This window comes from Aulonocara sp. 'chitande type north' Nkhata Bay, linkage group LG2 (assembly GCF_057382095.1).
Source record: "Aulonocara sp. 'chitande type north' Nkhata Bay isolate Kocher_YH1m ecotype deep benthic linkage group LG2, A_spYH_male_GT1.1, whole genome shotgun sequence".
Classification (NCBI taxonomy): domain Eukaryota; kingdom Metazoa; phylum Chordata; class Actinopteri; order Cichliformes; family Cichlidae; genus Aulonocara; species Aulonocara sp. 'chitande type north' Nkhata Bay.
In genome coordinates, this window is record NC_141345.1 from 22,366,245 (window position 1) to 22,383,254 (window position 17,010).

The 17,010-nt window shown below is 41.8% G+C and overlaps 2 protein-coding genes across 7 annotated transcripts; one reads left to right on the forward strand and one right to left on the reverse strand.

Annotated features, from left to right (window-relative positions):
* Nucleotides 1-658: 658 nt before the first annotated feature.
* On the reverse strand, nt 659-5,496 carry npy7r (neuropeptide Y receptor Y7). The gene is made up of 2 exons (XM_086263080.1): nt 5,446-5,496; nt 659-2,808 (listed from the first exon to the last, which is right to left on the reverse strand). Exon 2 carries the CDS (start codon nt 2,772-2,774, stop codon nt 1,659-1,661), a length of 1,116 nt encoding a protein of 371 aa, XP_086119206.1. The 5' UTR covers nt 2,775-2,808; nt 5,446-5,496; the 3' UTR covers nt 659-1,658.
* Nucleotides 5,497-9,043: 3,547 nt separating this feature from the next.
* On the forward strand, nt 9,044-15,272 carry trim105 (tripartite motif containing 105). Of its 6 annotated transcripts, none has more exons than XM_086310477.1 (8): nt 9,076-9,194; nt 9,282-9,432; nt 9,638-9,983; nt 12,634-12,729; nt 13,171-13,404; nt 13,545-13,558; nt 13,694-13,809; nt 14,035-15,271. In XM_086310477.1, exons 3-8 carry the CDS (start codon nt 9,693-9,695, stop codon nt 14,592-14,594), a joined length of 1,311 nt encoding a protein of 436 aa, XP_086166603.1. In that variant the 5' UTR covers nt 9,076-9,194; nt 9,282-9,432; nt 9,638-9,692; the 3' UTR covers nt 14,595-15,271. The 6 variants fall into 6 exon arrangements, with proteins under 6 accessions (XP_086166584.1, XP_086166603.1, XP_086166574.1 ...); XM_086310448.1 differs by having other exon boundaries at nt 9,282-9,525; nt 14,035-15,270; XM_086310485.1 differs by lacking the exon at nt 9,282-9,432 and adding an exon at nt 9,482-9,525 and having other exon boundaries at nt 9,099-9,194; nt 14,035-15,270.
* The last annotated feature ends 1,738 nt before the right edge of the window (nt 15,273-17,010 follow it).

The following is a 17,010-nucleotide window of genomic DNA, read 5'->3' on the forward strand; positions in this document are numbered from 1 at the left end:
GGGCGTGTGCAACGCCTGCTTGGGACACTAGAGGGCAGCAGGTGACCGCGCAAGACACTACAGAAGAGTCTCAAAACTTTCTGTCTGAACTTTATAATGACGTGTGAGGGGGAATTTTAATGTAACCCTGTCAGCTCTCAACAACTGGAACTGGCATCTTTAGGACTCCCTGAACAAATATGCATCCCAGAATCCCAAATAATGTGTTCCTGTTTAAAAAAGAAGTGTCCACACGTCCACCGTAATGGTGTGTGATGCAATGGATATAAGCTGAGTGCTGTTCTGCTGGTTGCACTGATAGCACTCACAGCTCTCATAATAATTTAGAGGACTAAAAAGGGATATAGGTCAAACAAGGGAATAAAACAGCAATGTGGGTGTCAGGAGCCAGTAATGCCAGAGCAATAGGCATTTTCTCTGCTGTATAATGAATCACAATGTGTAGGCCATATACAAATGCTTCACTGGAATCACTTGACCCACTTTTTTTTTATTTTTATTTTAAATAAACAAAAAAATATGTGAAAGACTCATAAACGTGTGACTTGTACTAAAAAAGATCTCCTATTCACCTCTTTTAATTTTCACATGGATATTTCATCAGTCGGGCTTACCATACATGTGTGGAGTCCCTGCATGCTGCCAATGTTCAGTACATTTTCAAACTATGTCACAGAAGAATATAACAGCCATTTACTTGACTTACTTATATTTATCCAAACCTGGATCTCTTTATTTGACAAGGACATGCAAAACATAGTTTCTCCCCATAGTCAGATCAGGTCCAGGATTTGCATGTGTAATAGGGGCTCATTATGTCTACCAAGAGGTGCTGCGGTTGATTAATATTCCTGTTCATTAAACAGTCAACAAAGGGCACTTTATCAGCACTGCAATAAATGTAGAATCACACATTCTGACTTCTTCCAAAAGCGTTTCTTATTTCTAAGAAATCTGCGAAGCAGCTGGCTGCATTCTGTGCTAAAGACATCAATAATACACTGCTCTCGCTCTCGCTCTACAGAGTCCCATTCCTCTGGAAACAGGGTCCTGCTGCTTCATCCAATCAGGAACAGCTGGTTGCCAGGTGAGGACAATTAACTTCCTGTTTGGACAGTAATATATCGATCGCCTCCTCTGGATTCCTTGAACTAGGGTTGAATGTTACGCTGCCAGAACACTTATAATTAATCCAGAATGTAGCAGTTGGATTAATTAGCTGAAAACCATCCAGATATTTTTTGAGCAGACATCAAGTAGAAAAAACAAAACAGGTGTGAAAAATGAAACTCTCACTGTCACAGTAATAACAGTCTTCCCTTAAGACTGTGTCATAAATTTGGACATGACAAACGAAAGAGAGCTCCTCATTTTACACGAGAACACATTATACACTGTACCTAGTTAAATAACACCTAAGTAAACACCTTAAACACATTTCTTAATAGTTGTTTTTACTAGTGCTGTTAGCAAAGGAAAAAGAACTTCACATGAAGCAATTTGCATGCAAAGCTTTGGGTCTTCTCCAGTGACACAGATACTCAAGACCAAACATTAAAGTAAAAAAAAAGGCTACTTTTTGAAAGACAAACTCCAACGGAGCAGAGGGGCGCGCATACGTTCATATACTACAGATGCCTTGAAACGTGCAAATCAAGTCACACAGCAGTGGGAGGGTGTCCGCCGTTACGGCCGTTCAGAGTCATCCTCCTCAAGGAGCGAGTCCTGAATGAGCCTTCCAGGTGGAAAGTATCCGGCTTGTCTTCGCACCGGAACACCATGAGGAAGCCATTCCTGTAGTTTTTATTCATCCATCCGTACAGGAGAGGGTTGGTAAAAGTTGAACACATAGCCACAATGTGGAACACGGTGTATATTAGTTTATACTCCTCGAGCCTGAGCACCAGGTCCAGGTCGATGGCCAGCTGAAAGGCATGGAAGGGCAGCCAGCAGATGGCAAACACCACCACCACAAGCGCCAGCATCTTTGTGGTCTTTTTGCGGCGGTTGATGCTGTCATTGCGGCTTGATGGGCTGATGTGATTTCTCAGTTTGACCCAGATGCAGATGTAGGCGTAACTGATGATGGCTAGAGGAATGATATACTGCAGGAGGAGCATTGAGAGGCTGAAGATGAGCCCATCCCTGCTGGTCACTTGGGGCCACTTTTCAGTGCAGACGGGAAAGCGCTGGTTGATCGACGGGATCTCTTCGTAGCGGAACTCTCTGAAGATGGCGAGGGGTGCTGCCAGGACAGCAGACACAGTCCAGGTGAATGCCATGATGAGGAAGCTCGAGTGCCACGTGAGCCGCATTCCGAGGTGGAACACGATGCAGCGATAGCGCTCCAGAGCTATGACAGTCATGGTGAGGATGGATACGTGCACACTCAGAGCCTGGGCAAAGGGCACCATGTGGCACAACACAGCCCCAAATGTCCACTCTTCTAGAAGAGTGTAAACCAGCGTGAAGGGCAAACAGAAGGTGTTCACGAGAAGGTCTGCCAGGGCCAGGTTAGCTATGAAGAAGTTGGTGACTGTTCGCATGTTTCTGTAGCGAACTATCATGTAGATGACGAGAGCATTGCCCAGCAGCCCCAGCAGGATGATAAGCGAGTAAGCTGTGATCAGGCTGATCTGGACTCCAAGGTGCTTGATGATGTCAGTGTGGTATCCAGGCTGGTGCAAGCCCATGCTGTCGTTAAGCAGAAACAAGGGATCGGTTTCTCCAGCCTCGTCTTCTCCCGTGCTGTTGGATATGTCCGGTGGGCTCATTTTGGAAGATGCTAGATCAAGGCTGACTTTACACCTGAGCAGAGAAAATAGAAAATAACTGTTTAAGAGAATATCCCATCAGAGGTTTCTCATCACGCCTGATCAACATTTCTTGAACTCTTACCTCCAGAATGTACATCAATTAAGCCCTCACAGACTTCTCATGCACACTGGCGTTTACACACCACTCTGTATTTAAATATTAGTTATTATTCATCTCTGTCTCTCTTCCAAGGCATGTTTTTTGCCCTGTCTTTCTCCCCTCACCACAAAGCGGTAACGGCTCCCTGAGTCTGGTTCTGCTGAGATATTGTCCTCTTATAAGGGAGTTTTTCCTTCCCACTGTCAAAAAGTGCTTTCTCAGAGGGGGTTGTCTGGCTGCTGGGGTTTTTCTGTATTATTGTAGACTCTTTACCTTACAATGCTAAGAATTTTCTAAATAAAATAAGTCAAATTGAATTGGATACTGGCAGTACAACTATGGGAATCTGAACATTAGAGCTCTTTGATCAAGTGTCGAGGTGTGTTACTCTTCTATCCATTTGTTTCGTGTCTTTTATACGCTGTAATACCTTCTGTCACTCACAGAAGTGAACTGCAGACATTCCTGTCAGTGTATTAGGACAGACAAGTGGCATTATTAGTGATGCATTGTACTTCAAACCATGTTTTTTATTTTCAGGGTGTTTTCCATGCTCTGCACTGCAAGAGAGCTAAAATCCAACTTTCTTAAAAAACATGGCTCCACAGTTATTTCTTTGTTCCCTTTACATCACCTGCAAATACCACTCTGATATTAAAGAGATGTAGTGTTTAACCAAAAGATAATGAAACAATTTAGTAGATATGAGACGCCTCTAATTCGTACGGCCTCATTATTAGAACACTTGTCCACGACTGTGTTGAGGAGGTAGATGTTCTGAAAAAGTAAGAAAATTAAACATGAATTTTAATGAATAGATCGACAGTTAGAATCAACTGAAGAACAGCTTGCTTTGTAGCAGCTTCTTGAAAGCCCTATGCAAAAATAGAACCAGATATCACGAGCTATTTACTGTGGAATATTGTCTGGGCTGTGCAAAAGAAAACACAAAAAACCCCTCTAAGAGACATGAAAACCTGTACTATTAGAAAGAATAAAGAAAACATGATGGAGGAAGCAGTGAGATCAAGAGTGAGCCAGTTCAAAGCTGCATCATTAGAGTTGCAGGCAGGTTGCATGCATAGTCTGAATCTTATAAAGGGAACATTGTGTTTTTGTGCTTAACATTAAACAACCTTTCATAAGTAAAAATATTCTGTAGTTCATCATCTAGTCATTTATGGCAGTTTACCTGTGTACAGCCAAGAGCCGCTGCTGAGTGCAGACAGTGCATGTTGTAATGACATGTATAACTACAGCTGCAGCTTGGCTCTTAAAGGATAAAAGCCAAGTCTCATCCTTATTAGGCAAATGCATGTAAATTGCATTATGTTATGTTAACCACAGTAAGATGCTTTGAGGAAATCCATTTCCTAGGGATTCTCAATCATAAAACCTGGACCTGCCCTTATGGGCCTGATTAAGCTTTGCAATTTTTATTGATTTTTATTTTTATTTTTTATTTTTTTTTGTGGCCATCACTTAATGCTTAAAGTTTTCTGAGACAAACCAGGTCACCCTTTAGTGAGAGGTCATGTCTTTGGTGACAGACACTCCTTGATTTCTCGGGGGGTCCAGCCTATTTCCTGAGAACCACTAGAAAGACTATCTTTCACTGACATCATCGCTTTTTCCACGATTTTACTAAAACAGTAAAACAGTGAAGCCAATGGCATTTGGAAGTATTGTGTTCTCGCCCATAATGTTACGGTTAAACTAAAGGTATTGCATTGCAGATGTGTCGTGTCTCCAAGCTCCTGCACAATTCCCTGATATTTGAAACCATTCATACGTGTCGGTTCCTTGAAATATTAGCGGTGAAGAGAAAACAGAGACTCTTAGGACATCGGACAAAATAATCTATAGTTGACTGATTTGTAAGATGCCTCGAAATCCATATGTAGGGATCACCGAAGATGTGATCATGGTGCTACAACAGGTGTTGCAGTGCCAGTAACCCGAGGAACATGAAAACCCTGCCTTAACCTGCCTGGTACACACCGCTGCACCAGGCAGGTTAAGCCATGCACTTTATAAACCATTATTTACCCTTTTTTGTTCAATGATAGGAACCTTGTGCCACTACACCTGCTCGATCAAACATCCTCAGCACAACCTGATTCAATTCAAGCTAACTCTACATATTACTACCAAATAATAACGAGGCGATTTATTTCTAATTGAGTGTGCATCGGTGCGTAATTTGTGCCAATTTGTTCAACTTACTCAGCAGTGCGCATTCAAACATCTCCAACTGAGCTCTGAGAGATTAGTTAACCGACTTGACAGGTGCAAAACGTCTCTCTCCAACGCAAAGAGTCTCAGGTACGCAGTCTGGACTCTTTTCATCCAGCACGTTTTCTTTTATCCAAATTACGCACATTTCATAGTTCTATCAGCTACAGGTTACGCTGTCACAAAAGAGCAGAGAAATCATGTCTTGCACCTCAAAGGGGGAGTCCATGTATGTCCCACAACTATAGCTTCGCAATATCCATTTTAAGTCTATCCACACATTAATCGACTCACCTGTCCCCCTATATCTCCTTTGTGCAAACGTGTCTTCACCGGAGAGTGTCATGAAACAAGTGGGAAAAAATCTCGAAGCTCCTCCCAGCGTGCAGCGCCTGGTGCGCATCTTGTGGCTCGACTGTTTTGTGTGTTCCTGTCAGGTTTACAGGGTGCAGTGTAAGCCTCCACATCTGTGCCAGCCTGCCAGAGACAGAGACTGGAGATCTGCGCAGGGTTTGCGCTTTGCAAATCACACTTTTTTTTGTAATGTTTTCATTTATTTTATTTACTTTCACCAGGCAAAGAAATCAAATAAAACACCATAAAGCATCCTTTAAAGTGCCAAAGCACACTCAGTCTACGTCACTGGGTTTTCCAAATTCATCTCCATTTGTTATTTCATTTATTTCCTGCCAAGTATTCCGTTTTTCCCCTCCTCGAAGCTTTGCCCTTGTTCATGTGTACAATATTTGATGAACTTTGGAACAAAACATGGCTTTAAAGCAGATAATATTAAATGGCTGTATATTTGATTCTCGGGATCACTGTCTCAACTGATCTAATTTCTTTAATGAAAAACATTTAAAGTGCAGCTTAACGCAATTTTCGTGTTGCTTTGCAGAGAGCCATTGTTAAGCTAACTGTCATATTGAGTTGATTAGCCCGGAAAACAATACAAGACAACAAGGAGCCTCTCGTGGGCTTTTTTCCCCTGTGAGCTCCCACGATACCTAAAATAGATTAAAGTTCATGCTGATGGCACAGAAAGTCACTAAACTGTAGTCCCTTTGACCCTGCAGTGTCGTGGGAGATGTCAGTCAATAGTTTAGTATTCAGAGTGTGTCATTTACCTGGATTATTTTCTATTGGGAGGGGCGCGGGGGGGGGGATGGTGACTTTATTGTGCCTGCAGCAATTCCCTCTGTAACAAGATGACAGTAAATAGTCATCTGGGACAAAAATTACTTTTTGTTTTGATTTGGCCAGTTTTTGAGGAACTTCAAAAGCAAAGTGAAACGCAAAAAGCAACAAAGATCACAAGGTCCCTAGAAATAAATGGGATTAAAAGACTTTAAAAATGCCCTGAATTAATTTTTTTTACTGTACTTTCAACCTACATGATTGTTTGAAAGGAATTCACCTGATCAGAATCTTAATAGGATCCTTGAACCTCTTTGGTTTTAGTTTGTGGCAGAATAATTTGATGCACCAATTATCTCAGCACCGGAGATTATACTTGATTGGCTCTTTCTCTTTCTCTCTTCCACTTCTTTTGCTTCCAATTAAAAGAGCCATCCACCAGCCTCCCCATGCCTGGGTCACTCAGCCAGTGTTGAGAGTTTTCTCAGGCTGCTGTGTCATTGATTCACCTGGAAGGGCTCAAATTAATCTTCATAAAAGTGGTTAGTGAGCTATTTGGGACTGAGAATGGTTGAGATTCACTTCTTGTCTCTAGCTCACAAACTGTGGGTGTCCTCGCAACTTGTTTGTCTGTCTTTCTGTGTAATTAACCCAAGCTAAGAAATCCCTTTTGTGCTTTTTTCCCCCTTTTCCTTTTGTTATTTCCTACCGGGGATACACACTTGACAGATGGTAACCGTACAATGCGGATTAGACCATTTAGTCATTTGATTTTAGATATTGATTTTAAAGGATACTTTCCTTTTGAAGCTTGCAGATTGGATTCCTCAGAGAAATATTTGTGTGGGATGTTCCAGTCGTTCCTGCTGGTGAACTTTTCTTTTATAAAGGACTTGGTCACCATGTCCAAGAAGGCAGAAGTGGTCCTGTATCTCCCCTATTAAACTGAAATTTAATAGCCACATTCCTTGCAAGCACGCCTGGAGCTAACATTAATGACACCGAGGTCGTATCCTTGGTAATGTTTCAGAGAGTTTGGAGGTTTTTAGCAACTTGTGACAGACTGTAGATTTTTGCAATAGTGGATATCAAGCAAATTTCATTATAATTCCACAAACCATCCACTCATTTTACACACTGAGTTCAGTTCACTTATCGCAGCGAGTAATGTAAAATCTTTTGTATAACGTCTTTTGTGGCTCCGGAGGAACCTTTCAGAAATCTAAACAAATAGCTATCTACGGAATCTAAGGAGCTTGGAAAGAAAAGCGACCGGACTTCTATAACTTTCTTGAAGACGTTTCACCTCTCATGCAAGAAGCTTTTTCAGTTCTAACACCAACTGATGGAGAGTCCCAGGTGTTTAAGCCCTAGTGGAAGTTGTCTCTTAAGAGGACCCTCTTAAGAGACAACTCCCACTAGGGTGAAACGTGGGCAAAACTGTTATGGGGGCCTGACCTTTACATGAGACTAGAGTCCAATCCTATTTTATTAGATGTTTGCTTTACTACTATTCATGGAGATTTAATAGTCATTTATAAGGGATTTGTTCCATCAGAATTATATCTGATGGAGGATGAATGGACAGATATATCTGTGCAAATGACCTAGAAATAACACACTTTAATCTATTTTTTACAGTAAAAGTAAAAAGATGCAACTTGACTGTCTTTTCGGAATCAATATTAGATCCAGTATTCTTAGTCTTAGTCTTAGTCCTTCCCTGCGTTTGCAACAGACATTGGAGGAAGTGAAAAAGGTAGATTGAAAATAAATATTGGTCGACTGGCAAAGGTGCTGGAGACATTCCTCTGAGATTTTGGTCAATATTGACATGATAGCATCCCAATTGCTGCAGATTTGTCTGGTACACATCCATGACGTAAATCTCTCTTTCCACCCCAACCCAAAGGTGAGCTGTCGGACTGAGATGTGCTGAATGTGGAAGCCATTTGAATACAGAGACCCCATTCAAGAAACCACTTTGAGCTAATTTGAGAGTTTCACTGGAAACAGCTTTCAGAAGATGGGTACACTGTGATCATAAAATGATGGATATGGTTATCAACAACAATCAAGCAGGTGTGGTGTATAAATCATGATCTGGTACTTAAAGGGCCCAATGTTTGCCGAGAAAATATCACCAACAGTACCCTGAACATTTGATACAAGCAAGGATGGAGCCATGCTTTTATGTGGTTTTCCATATTCTAACCATGCTTGCCTAATGTACCAGCAAAATCAAGACTCATCAGAATCTTTCTGATCTTTTATTGCCCATTTCTGGGGCGTCTGTGTGAATTCTAGCCTGAATTTCCTGTTAAGTGGTCATTTGAGTTAATATTACTTTCCTATCAGCTTTATGCAGTGTGGTTATTCTTCTCCGACCTTTAGTATCGACAAAACCCAGAAAACTGCAACTCACTGCATATTTTCAGTTTTTCAGACCATTTTCTGTAAACCCTAGACATGGTTTTGTAGGAAATTCCCAGTCAATCAGCAGATCTGTCTGGCACCAATACCCATTTCTCAATGAAATCCCCTTTCTTCCCCATTCTGATGCTTACTTTGAACTTCAGCAGGTCGCCTTGACCTTGTCTGTATGCCTATAAATGCACTGAATTGCTGCCACGTGATTGGCTGATTAGATATTTGTATTAATGAGCAGTTGAACGCGTGTACCTAATAAAATGACCAGTTAGTGTATATCGAAAATTGCTGACAAAACTCGTTGCCATCTGCTGTTCACCGTCAAACACACTGACCAATCAAACGCGGGCTTGTGGCGCGCGCATGCGCAGAATATAAGACTATTTGTTCCCAAACAGTAGCAGCAGCAGGGAGTAGACAGCAGAGGGGCGAACTTTGACGTATTCGGTTTTGAATTTCTCCGAACAACAGACCACGTAAGTTCATCAAAGTATTCATTATGTGACGATTATAGTCACTTTATTGAAGTTCCGAAATGTCTTTTGTTTCTTATTGTTTTGTAGAGGCTGCTACACGTAGCTAAACGCTAACTGGCTCCAGGCAGTTAAGAGCAAACACGCTACCTGAGTAAACACTGCCTTCACAATACAAATCACAAGCTAGCTCGCAAGCCCCGTGATATAGCACCTGATTTCTACTGCTGAGCACCATCAAGTAGGTGCTTAGTGCTAGTATTAAGATGTTTGCACTGCTTTGTTATCAGTGATGGACTTCAGACTGTAGCTGCACACTCTGCTGTGTTTGAAGGTGAACTATTTGTTTTTCCTTTCATTTGTTGGCAGCTGACAGAAAAATCGAAGCTATCTCCTTGTAAAGTATTTGCAGAAGTGGATTGGTAATCTTTTCTGTTTGCCTTCAGACGTTTTGCTTTCACTTCCTGTGAAGGGATCTCAAAGAGGACAGCACCCTTCATCATGGCTGCTGCTGCTGCTGATGCTGTTCAGTCCACCAGAGGCAGTCTGAGAGAGGACCTGACATGTGCCATATGCTGTGATCTGTTCCGAGAGCCTGTCATGTTGGCCTGCATGCACCATTTCTGCAAATCTTGCATATCCAGGTACTGGAGAGGAACGCAGGGGCCTGTCACCTGCCCACAATGCCGCAAGGAGTTCAGCTCCAAGCAGTTTCAAACTAACTACCTTGTGGCAGCCATGGTGGAGAAGGTCCGTGCCACTACCTCGGATGCTTACACCAAGAACCTAGAGGTTTGTATTTCAGTCTCACTTCATGTTTAACTGTCGTGCTGGCGGTTTTCCAGACAGTTTCTTTGGGTCAGCAAGAAATAAAGTCTTCTGCGATGTTATACAAATAACCTTGTGCTCTTAAGTAGACCGATCAATAGTAATTGACCAGCAAGTAACATCTGGGTTCAATACAGTTATAATTCATGCTTCAGTCCGCGTCCACGTTTGTTTTATTGTTGTTCTGCCCTCAGCCTACCTTATTTGAATTTCTCAGACCAAAGTTCACTCTTCACTCACCCTTATGATACTTTGTATAACAGGTTATGCAACTTAAGCACAGCAGAGGCATTAATATACACTGACAGAATAATAAAAACACTTGTAAGGTTTTTTGTTTGTTTGTTTTGCTGGTTTTAGCACAGACAAAAAAATCCTTTTCCACTTTTCCTAAGAGAACAGATAAGAAATTGATCTGTCGAGCAAATATAAGGCTCGAGGCCTCAGCTGGTTTCTTTCACTTAACATAAAAAGTACAGGTACTTCTAAGGATTCCCGATTGACAAATTAACTTGTCAACTTGTCCCCTTTTTTTTTTGTTGCTTTTGTTTTTTGGAAACCATACAAAACATAAAAAGCTAAAGTAACAAACCACAGACCACGGCAGCATCAGCCATTGGTTTGTAAAGTCACCTGAATTTTAGAATGTATTTATTTAATTATTTTTTTTAGGCCAAAAGACACCACATGTGAACAAACTACTTGATTACTAAATTATCGGCTGTGTGCCTGTGTCGGCTGCGTAGGTCCATTGCGTGCGCATAGATGCGTGCAAATGGAGCGCAGGCCTCCCTTGAGCTGTTACACCAGCTAACAGCATAATAACCCATAATATTGGTAAGATAACATAACACAAACATGGTTGAGAACTCCAGCTCAGTGATTCCAATTAGGTAATGCGGCTCACACCCTTTATAATTCTGACTTTACATACCTTAACATGTGTTTCAGGCTATAAACATTTAAGCCAGTTTTTTTCCATAATAATGATCCCATTTCATATTAGTTTGAACTTCAGCTTAATCTAAGCTTTATCACTATTATTAGCCAATGTCAGCTATTTGCTGATTGATGACTATCAACATTAATAACAGCTGATTTATCTGATTTTTAAATCACAAAATATCAGTATTGGTCTTAAAAACCTATATTGGGTTGGCTCTAATTAAGATGGCACAGTCATGTTTGCAGTAAAAATACCTGTTTTTGTCAGTTCAGTCTGAAGCAGAGCAGTCAAAAAATTTATAATGTAGCTTATATTTAACAAAAAAGGACATTTTGGCTTCAGTGTATGTTGCTACTGTCTTCATCCTTGGCTGTACATTCTTTAGCTTTCCTGGAAGTCTAGTAGTCGGTACCAGTACCAGCATAATTACCTGATTCTTAAAACTCAATTCAATTCAAATTAAAAAAGAAAAACACAGACGTTACCCTAATCCTTTGACTCAGTGTCATTTCAGAATGACACGAAAATGTTACCAATATATTTGGTTACCAGAAGTGTTAGCATGGTTGCTAAGTATCCTGCTAACGTCACAAGCTCAAGCATTTAACTTTAGACACAGTTGATTTCACAACAGCAATGCTGTTGTGAAATATGAATGTAAGCATATGTAGATGTCTATCTTTTAGCCTCTTCTCTGAAGCATTTCCACACTTGGTGTGAAAGTCAAGATAGCATCGTTTGCATATCCATCCATCCATTCGCTTCCGCTTATCCTTTTCAGGGTCGCGGGGGGCGCTGGAGCCTATCCCAGCTGTCATAGGGCGAAAGGCGGGGTACACCCTGGACAGGTCGCCAGTCTGTCGCAGGGCCAACACATAGGGACAGACAACCATTCACACTCACATTCACTCGCACATTCACACCTAGTGACAATTTAGATTAATCAATCAATTAACCTATCCCCACAAGCTGTGGGGGACGTTTGCATATCATCTTTTAAAAATGTAGTTCCAACCCTTGGTCATCTACCTCAAGTGCTTCCGTACTCGACTCTTACTACTTTTCTTCGCAAGTCGGGCTGGCACTATTACTGCAACTGCACTAGCCGCCATCTTTGGTGTTGTAGTTTGTAGTTATGCATCCCCATGTTGGTACATACTCTGCAAAAAATGAGTAGTATTCCAGATTTTGCTATTGGGGTTTTTTGTGTAAAGTTTTTTTTTTTCTTCTTCTGATGACATCACTAGTCCAAACTTTAGACAGGTGTATTTTCGCAGCTTTTATGTTACATATGCAAGTGGATTAAGAACATAATAAAACACAATCAAAATGCTTTTCCATAATGTGGGACCTTTTAAAATGTTGTGTTCTTCCTAGGCTGTGTTTTGTGCTGTAGTTGTACTAGATTCCGTTAGATTGTAATGTATTATGATGTTTCCTCCTCAATACATGCAGAATATAAGAAAAACCTCTGAATGTGATGCAGATCAACTCAACAACAGCACAAAAGCAAAGTTCTCAGATGGGCCTGTGTCTTGAATAGCGTTTACTTCTTGTCGTTAATTATTCCCCCCTTTACCGTTATCGAGTTCCTTCATTCTCTGCATAGTCTCTTTTCTTTAGTGTTCCTATCCCCCACGCTGATTAGATTTGCATACCACTTTGCAGAAACAACTGAAGGAGGCTTTGGAGAGCCACCGCCTGAGGAAGCAGGACTTCATCAACAGCATTCACAGAGACAAAGAAAAGATGAATATTATAAAGGTACGCTCATGTGGGAATCCAAAGGAATGGCAACACTTAAGAAATAAGAACAAGCACGGCCGTCTCTAATGGCTGTTTACAGCATGTTAATGTGCATATTTAGTGGTGCAGAACATGACAAACTGTGCAAAAGCAGGAGCGACGGAAACAAAATGACAAAGTAAGGCAGACAGATGTGGGATAAGAGCTTAAATTTTAGCCGCACACGCTGGGCTGAGATGATGAAAAGGAAATCGTTTCCTTCTTTATGCAGTACTTGTCAGACACATGGAGCTTTTATGCTAATTGTGACTTCATTCCCATCTGTTTGTATCTCTGGAGATGTGTGTTGTTCCGCAAGCTTTTTAGAGCTTTAAGCAAGCAAGCCACGTGTTCGGTAAACGCGTGGCACGACACGGAGAGTCCCGCTCTTATAACGTTAATCATCCCTCTCCCTCGTAGAGTGTCGCGGCAGATCTCCAGGCGCGTGTCAAAAGTGAGTTCCAAGCTCTCCATCAGATCCTGCACGATGAGGAAGCCTGTACGCTGGAGCAGCTGAGGAGGGAGCAGGAGGAGGAGCTGGTGAAAGTCCAGCACCACCTGGAGGTCACGGAGCAGGCAGCGAAGGAGCTGGAGGACAATATAAAAGCGCTGCAGGAGGCCAGCACTGCCACCCAGGACATCGTACTGACTGAGGTGGGAATTGAAAATGATGTGACCCTATTTATATTATTGTCTGATATTATAAAATCATCTAATTGGGAATTAATTATTTTTCACAAACCCGTTTCAAACAAGCTGTTAACGTGACTTTTTTTTTTTTTCCTTCTCATTAGCTCCCAGCACTGAGGTGAGCGTGCATTTCCGTGTTGTGACCAATTAATTGCTCGTGACAGTTTTTGCGCACATTGTGCTCATGTGACATTTACAGTAATTTACGCTGAGAGCAAATGATCCGAACTCTGTGTTCTTTTTGTTTGCACAGACCATGTGCGCAGGTGGATATCGCCCCGGAGTTTGATATAAATGCTTTCAGTAACAAATACCTGGCTCCCTTACAATACATCACATGGAGGAGGATGTTCAAATCTTTGAAACCAGGTAATTTCCCCCCCGATGCTTCATTACACACAAAATGACTGAAGCTGAAAACTGGTTCTGAGTCAATAATGGGAGTAATTAAGGGAAAATGAGTGTAGTGTTATGATAAGCTATTGAGGTGGAAACAGGAGTGGCACCATTATCATGCTGTAAAAGGGTTGTTTTGGAGTTTTGTGCGTTAAAAATCTGTCATTTTATCTCCCAATGAATTGTTTCACCCCATAGGTCCCTCCCTGTTAACGTTTGACGTCGATACAGCACACCCGAGCATTCAAGTCTCGAGAGACAAAACCGTAGCGGTCGAATCTAACGTCATGACCCACCACGTGAACCACAACAAGCGCTTCCTTCAGTGCGTCAACATTCTGGCTGCCCAGGGCTTCCAATCGGGTCGACACTACTGGGAGGTAGAAGTGGGCACCAGCCCTAAGTGGGACCTGGGAGTGGCCTTGGAGAATGTCAACAGGCACGCTCGGATCAAGCTGAGCCCGGAAAGCGGCTACTGGACCTTGCGGCTGCGCAACGGGAACGAGTACTCGGTGGGGAAGCAGCCGTGGGAGAGGCTGCGGGTCAGATCTTCCCCGCAGAGGCTCGGGGTTTTCTTGGACTGCGACGAGAGGAGGGTCTCCTTCTACAACGCCGACGACATGAGTCTGCTCTACTCGTTCGCCAACGGGCCGAGGGGCAAGGTGTTCCCCTTCTTTAGCCCGTGCATTACAGACAGCCGCCACAAACCTCAGCCCATAAAGCTCCTCCACTACCCTCCTGCCGCTCTGTCCGGCTGATATCGCTGCAATCAATCAAGGCTTTCTCACACAACACGGTTATCAGCCATTATTTGAATGAGCGTGACGTAAACATTCTTTTCACAAATTCTGACTTGATTTTGCCAGATGCTGTTTTCTATCTTAAAAGCTTTAAAATGTTCAGAAAATTGTCTTACTCATCAAAGTAAAAAAAAAAATCCACTTTGTAGTAATCATCGTGCCAAGGCTTATGCACCAATTAGCTTAAATGCAGTATTAAAACGCTGTGCTCTAGCTTAGATGCATCAAATTACATTAATGGCATACTCAGTCTTCAACACATAATGTTTAATAGATGTAGATAAATGACTTTTGCTATGATAATTGGAATAATTGCCAGGTTAGACTCTTTAGACTGACTTGTAAAATCACCAAATTCAGTCAGGGTGAGGTTATTATGCACTTTATTACAAGATTTTGTATGTGATTGTGTAGGAAATAGAAAGGACTCAATCTGTTTATTCGTTTCTATTCATTATGTATGTGTCTAATTTTGAAGCCATGTATCATGAGTTTAATTTTCTTAGTAATTTCCTTTCGTCGTGTATAAAGTGCTTACGCAAATAAACCGAATCACTTTTTCTTCCTCAAACACTGCCTTTGATTCTTTTCTACAACGCCACACGCTGTGGAAGTGCAAACCCAACACAACTTGAAACGATCAAGGATGCTATTAAACATCATCAAAGCAAAGTTCGCAACTGCACACTGCAACTGATGTGAATCCAAAGCTATCCTAACAGGAGACACGGTGGAGGGTTGCTGACTCGCCTGCACCGTAATTTTTTTATTTTAATTTTTTTTCTTTAAACGCGTGAGCCATCGCTGACACTTCCACAGCGAAAACAGGCGGGCTTTTGGTTATCTTTGCAAACACACGACAGCACCGACGTCCTGTTTCCTCCCGCCAGGTGAAAGGTCAGATAAACAGTGACAGTGGGGTTGCCTGTGGGTCTCCTGGACAGGCCTCAGGGGGCTGCTGAAGCAGGATGCTGCTGCCTGCGCCTCCTGATTGGGAAAGTGGCACAATAAACTAGACCGGTGGGGGAACTGTTTTTCTGCACAGCAGCTACACGGAATATGCATTCATCATGCTTTTATCACACACTTTCTTTTATGTATGTGTTCAGATTTAGCAAAATTGCCGTAAATTATGAAGTAAACCTTTTACATTCTTGTTTTTCTCTTCTTTACAGGTCATTCTGTTTGACTCTGTGGAACACATTTGTGCCTTTTGGGTGTGATATACATCTATATACTACAAGATGTTTCTTATTGTAATTAAAACATGTTAAGCAATGTAATGGTAATAGAGCTAAACAGTGGCCAGTCTGTTTAATGGGACGCTCAGCTCTACAGAGCCTTTGGGTATCCTATGTACGGTAGCTCAAAGCGACACTATTTAATATTTTATTATTAAAACTTGAGAAATGCAATTATGCAAAAAGTCATTACTTCTAGCTTTCCTCGCCATTTCCTCTTAAATCTGCTTCAGTTTTAGTTTTGTGAAAAAGGAAGTACACCCTCTGGAAATTATTGACCTTTTTAACATATTCAGTTGCAACTGAATAACAGTGGTGGAAAAAGTCAAAACATATTAATATTAATAAGTCCTTTTCATAACAACTTGAACTATCTAACCTCTGCTGTTCTCTTAGCTGTTCAAATCTGTTCATATCGACATGCCAACATCTAAAGAGCTCTCCAAGATCTTCAGGGAAAAAATTCGATTGTGAATGCCCTCGAGCAGCGAGGGATTCAAAAATAATTTGAAATAAATCATTCCACTGTAAGAAAAATCTTCCACAAGTGGCGTAGCTTTCAAATAGCTGCCAGTTTCTGCGTCAATGACCACTCCAAAAAAGGAAAAAGAACAGGAGAAAAAAAAAGGGAACACCGACATTGATGGGAAGTAAAGCAGAATCTGAAAGTACTGTAACTCTTTCTAGTTGTTTGGTGTCAAAGGGCATTCACGAGAAAGACTACAGAAATTTGACCTTGGATTTACTGTCTAAAAGGAAGATTAAACCAAAGCGACAATTTGATAAAGGGAGACAAAGGGAAAGAAAGATGTGACCTGGACACTCAAATCAAAGATAAGAAGTGCTCAGTCACAGTAACAACAGGGATGTTTGGCGCAGACCAAAGAAGAACTTTATCCCCATCATGGTGGAAACGTTTACGCCTACTTCTTATATTTACTTAAATAGAAGCACTAAAACATTGGGCAGCACGGTGGCACGGTGGTTAGCACTGTTGCCGCACAGCAAGAAGGTCCTGAGTTCAGTTCCACCATCAGGCCGGGGTCTTTCTGTGTGGAGTTTGCATGTTCTCCCCGTGTTTGCGTGGGTTCTCTCCAGGTACTCCGGCTTCCTCCCACCGTCCAAAGACATGC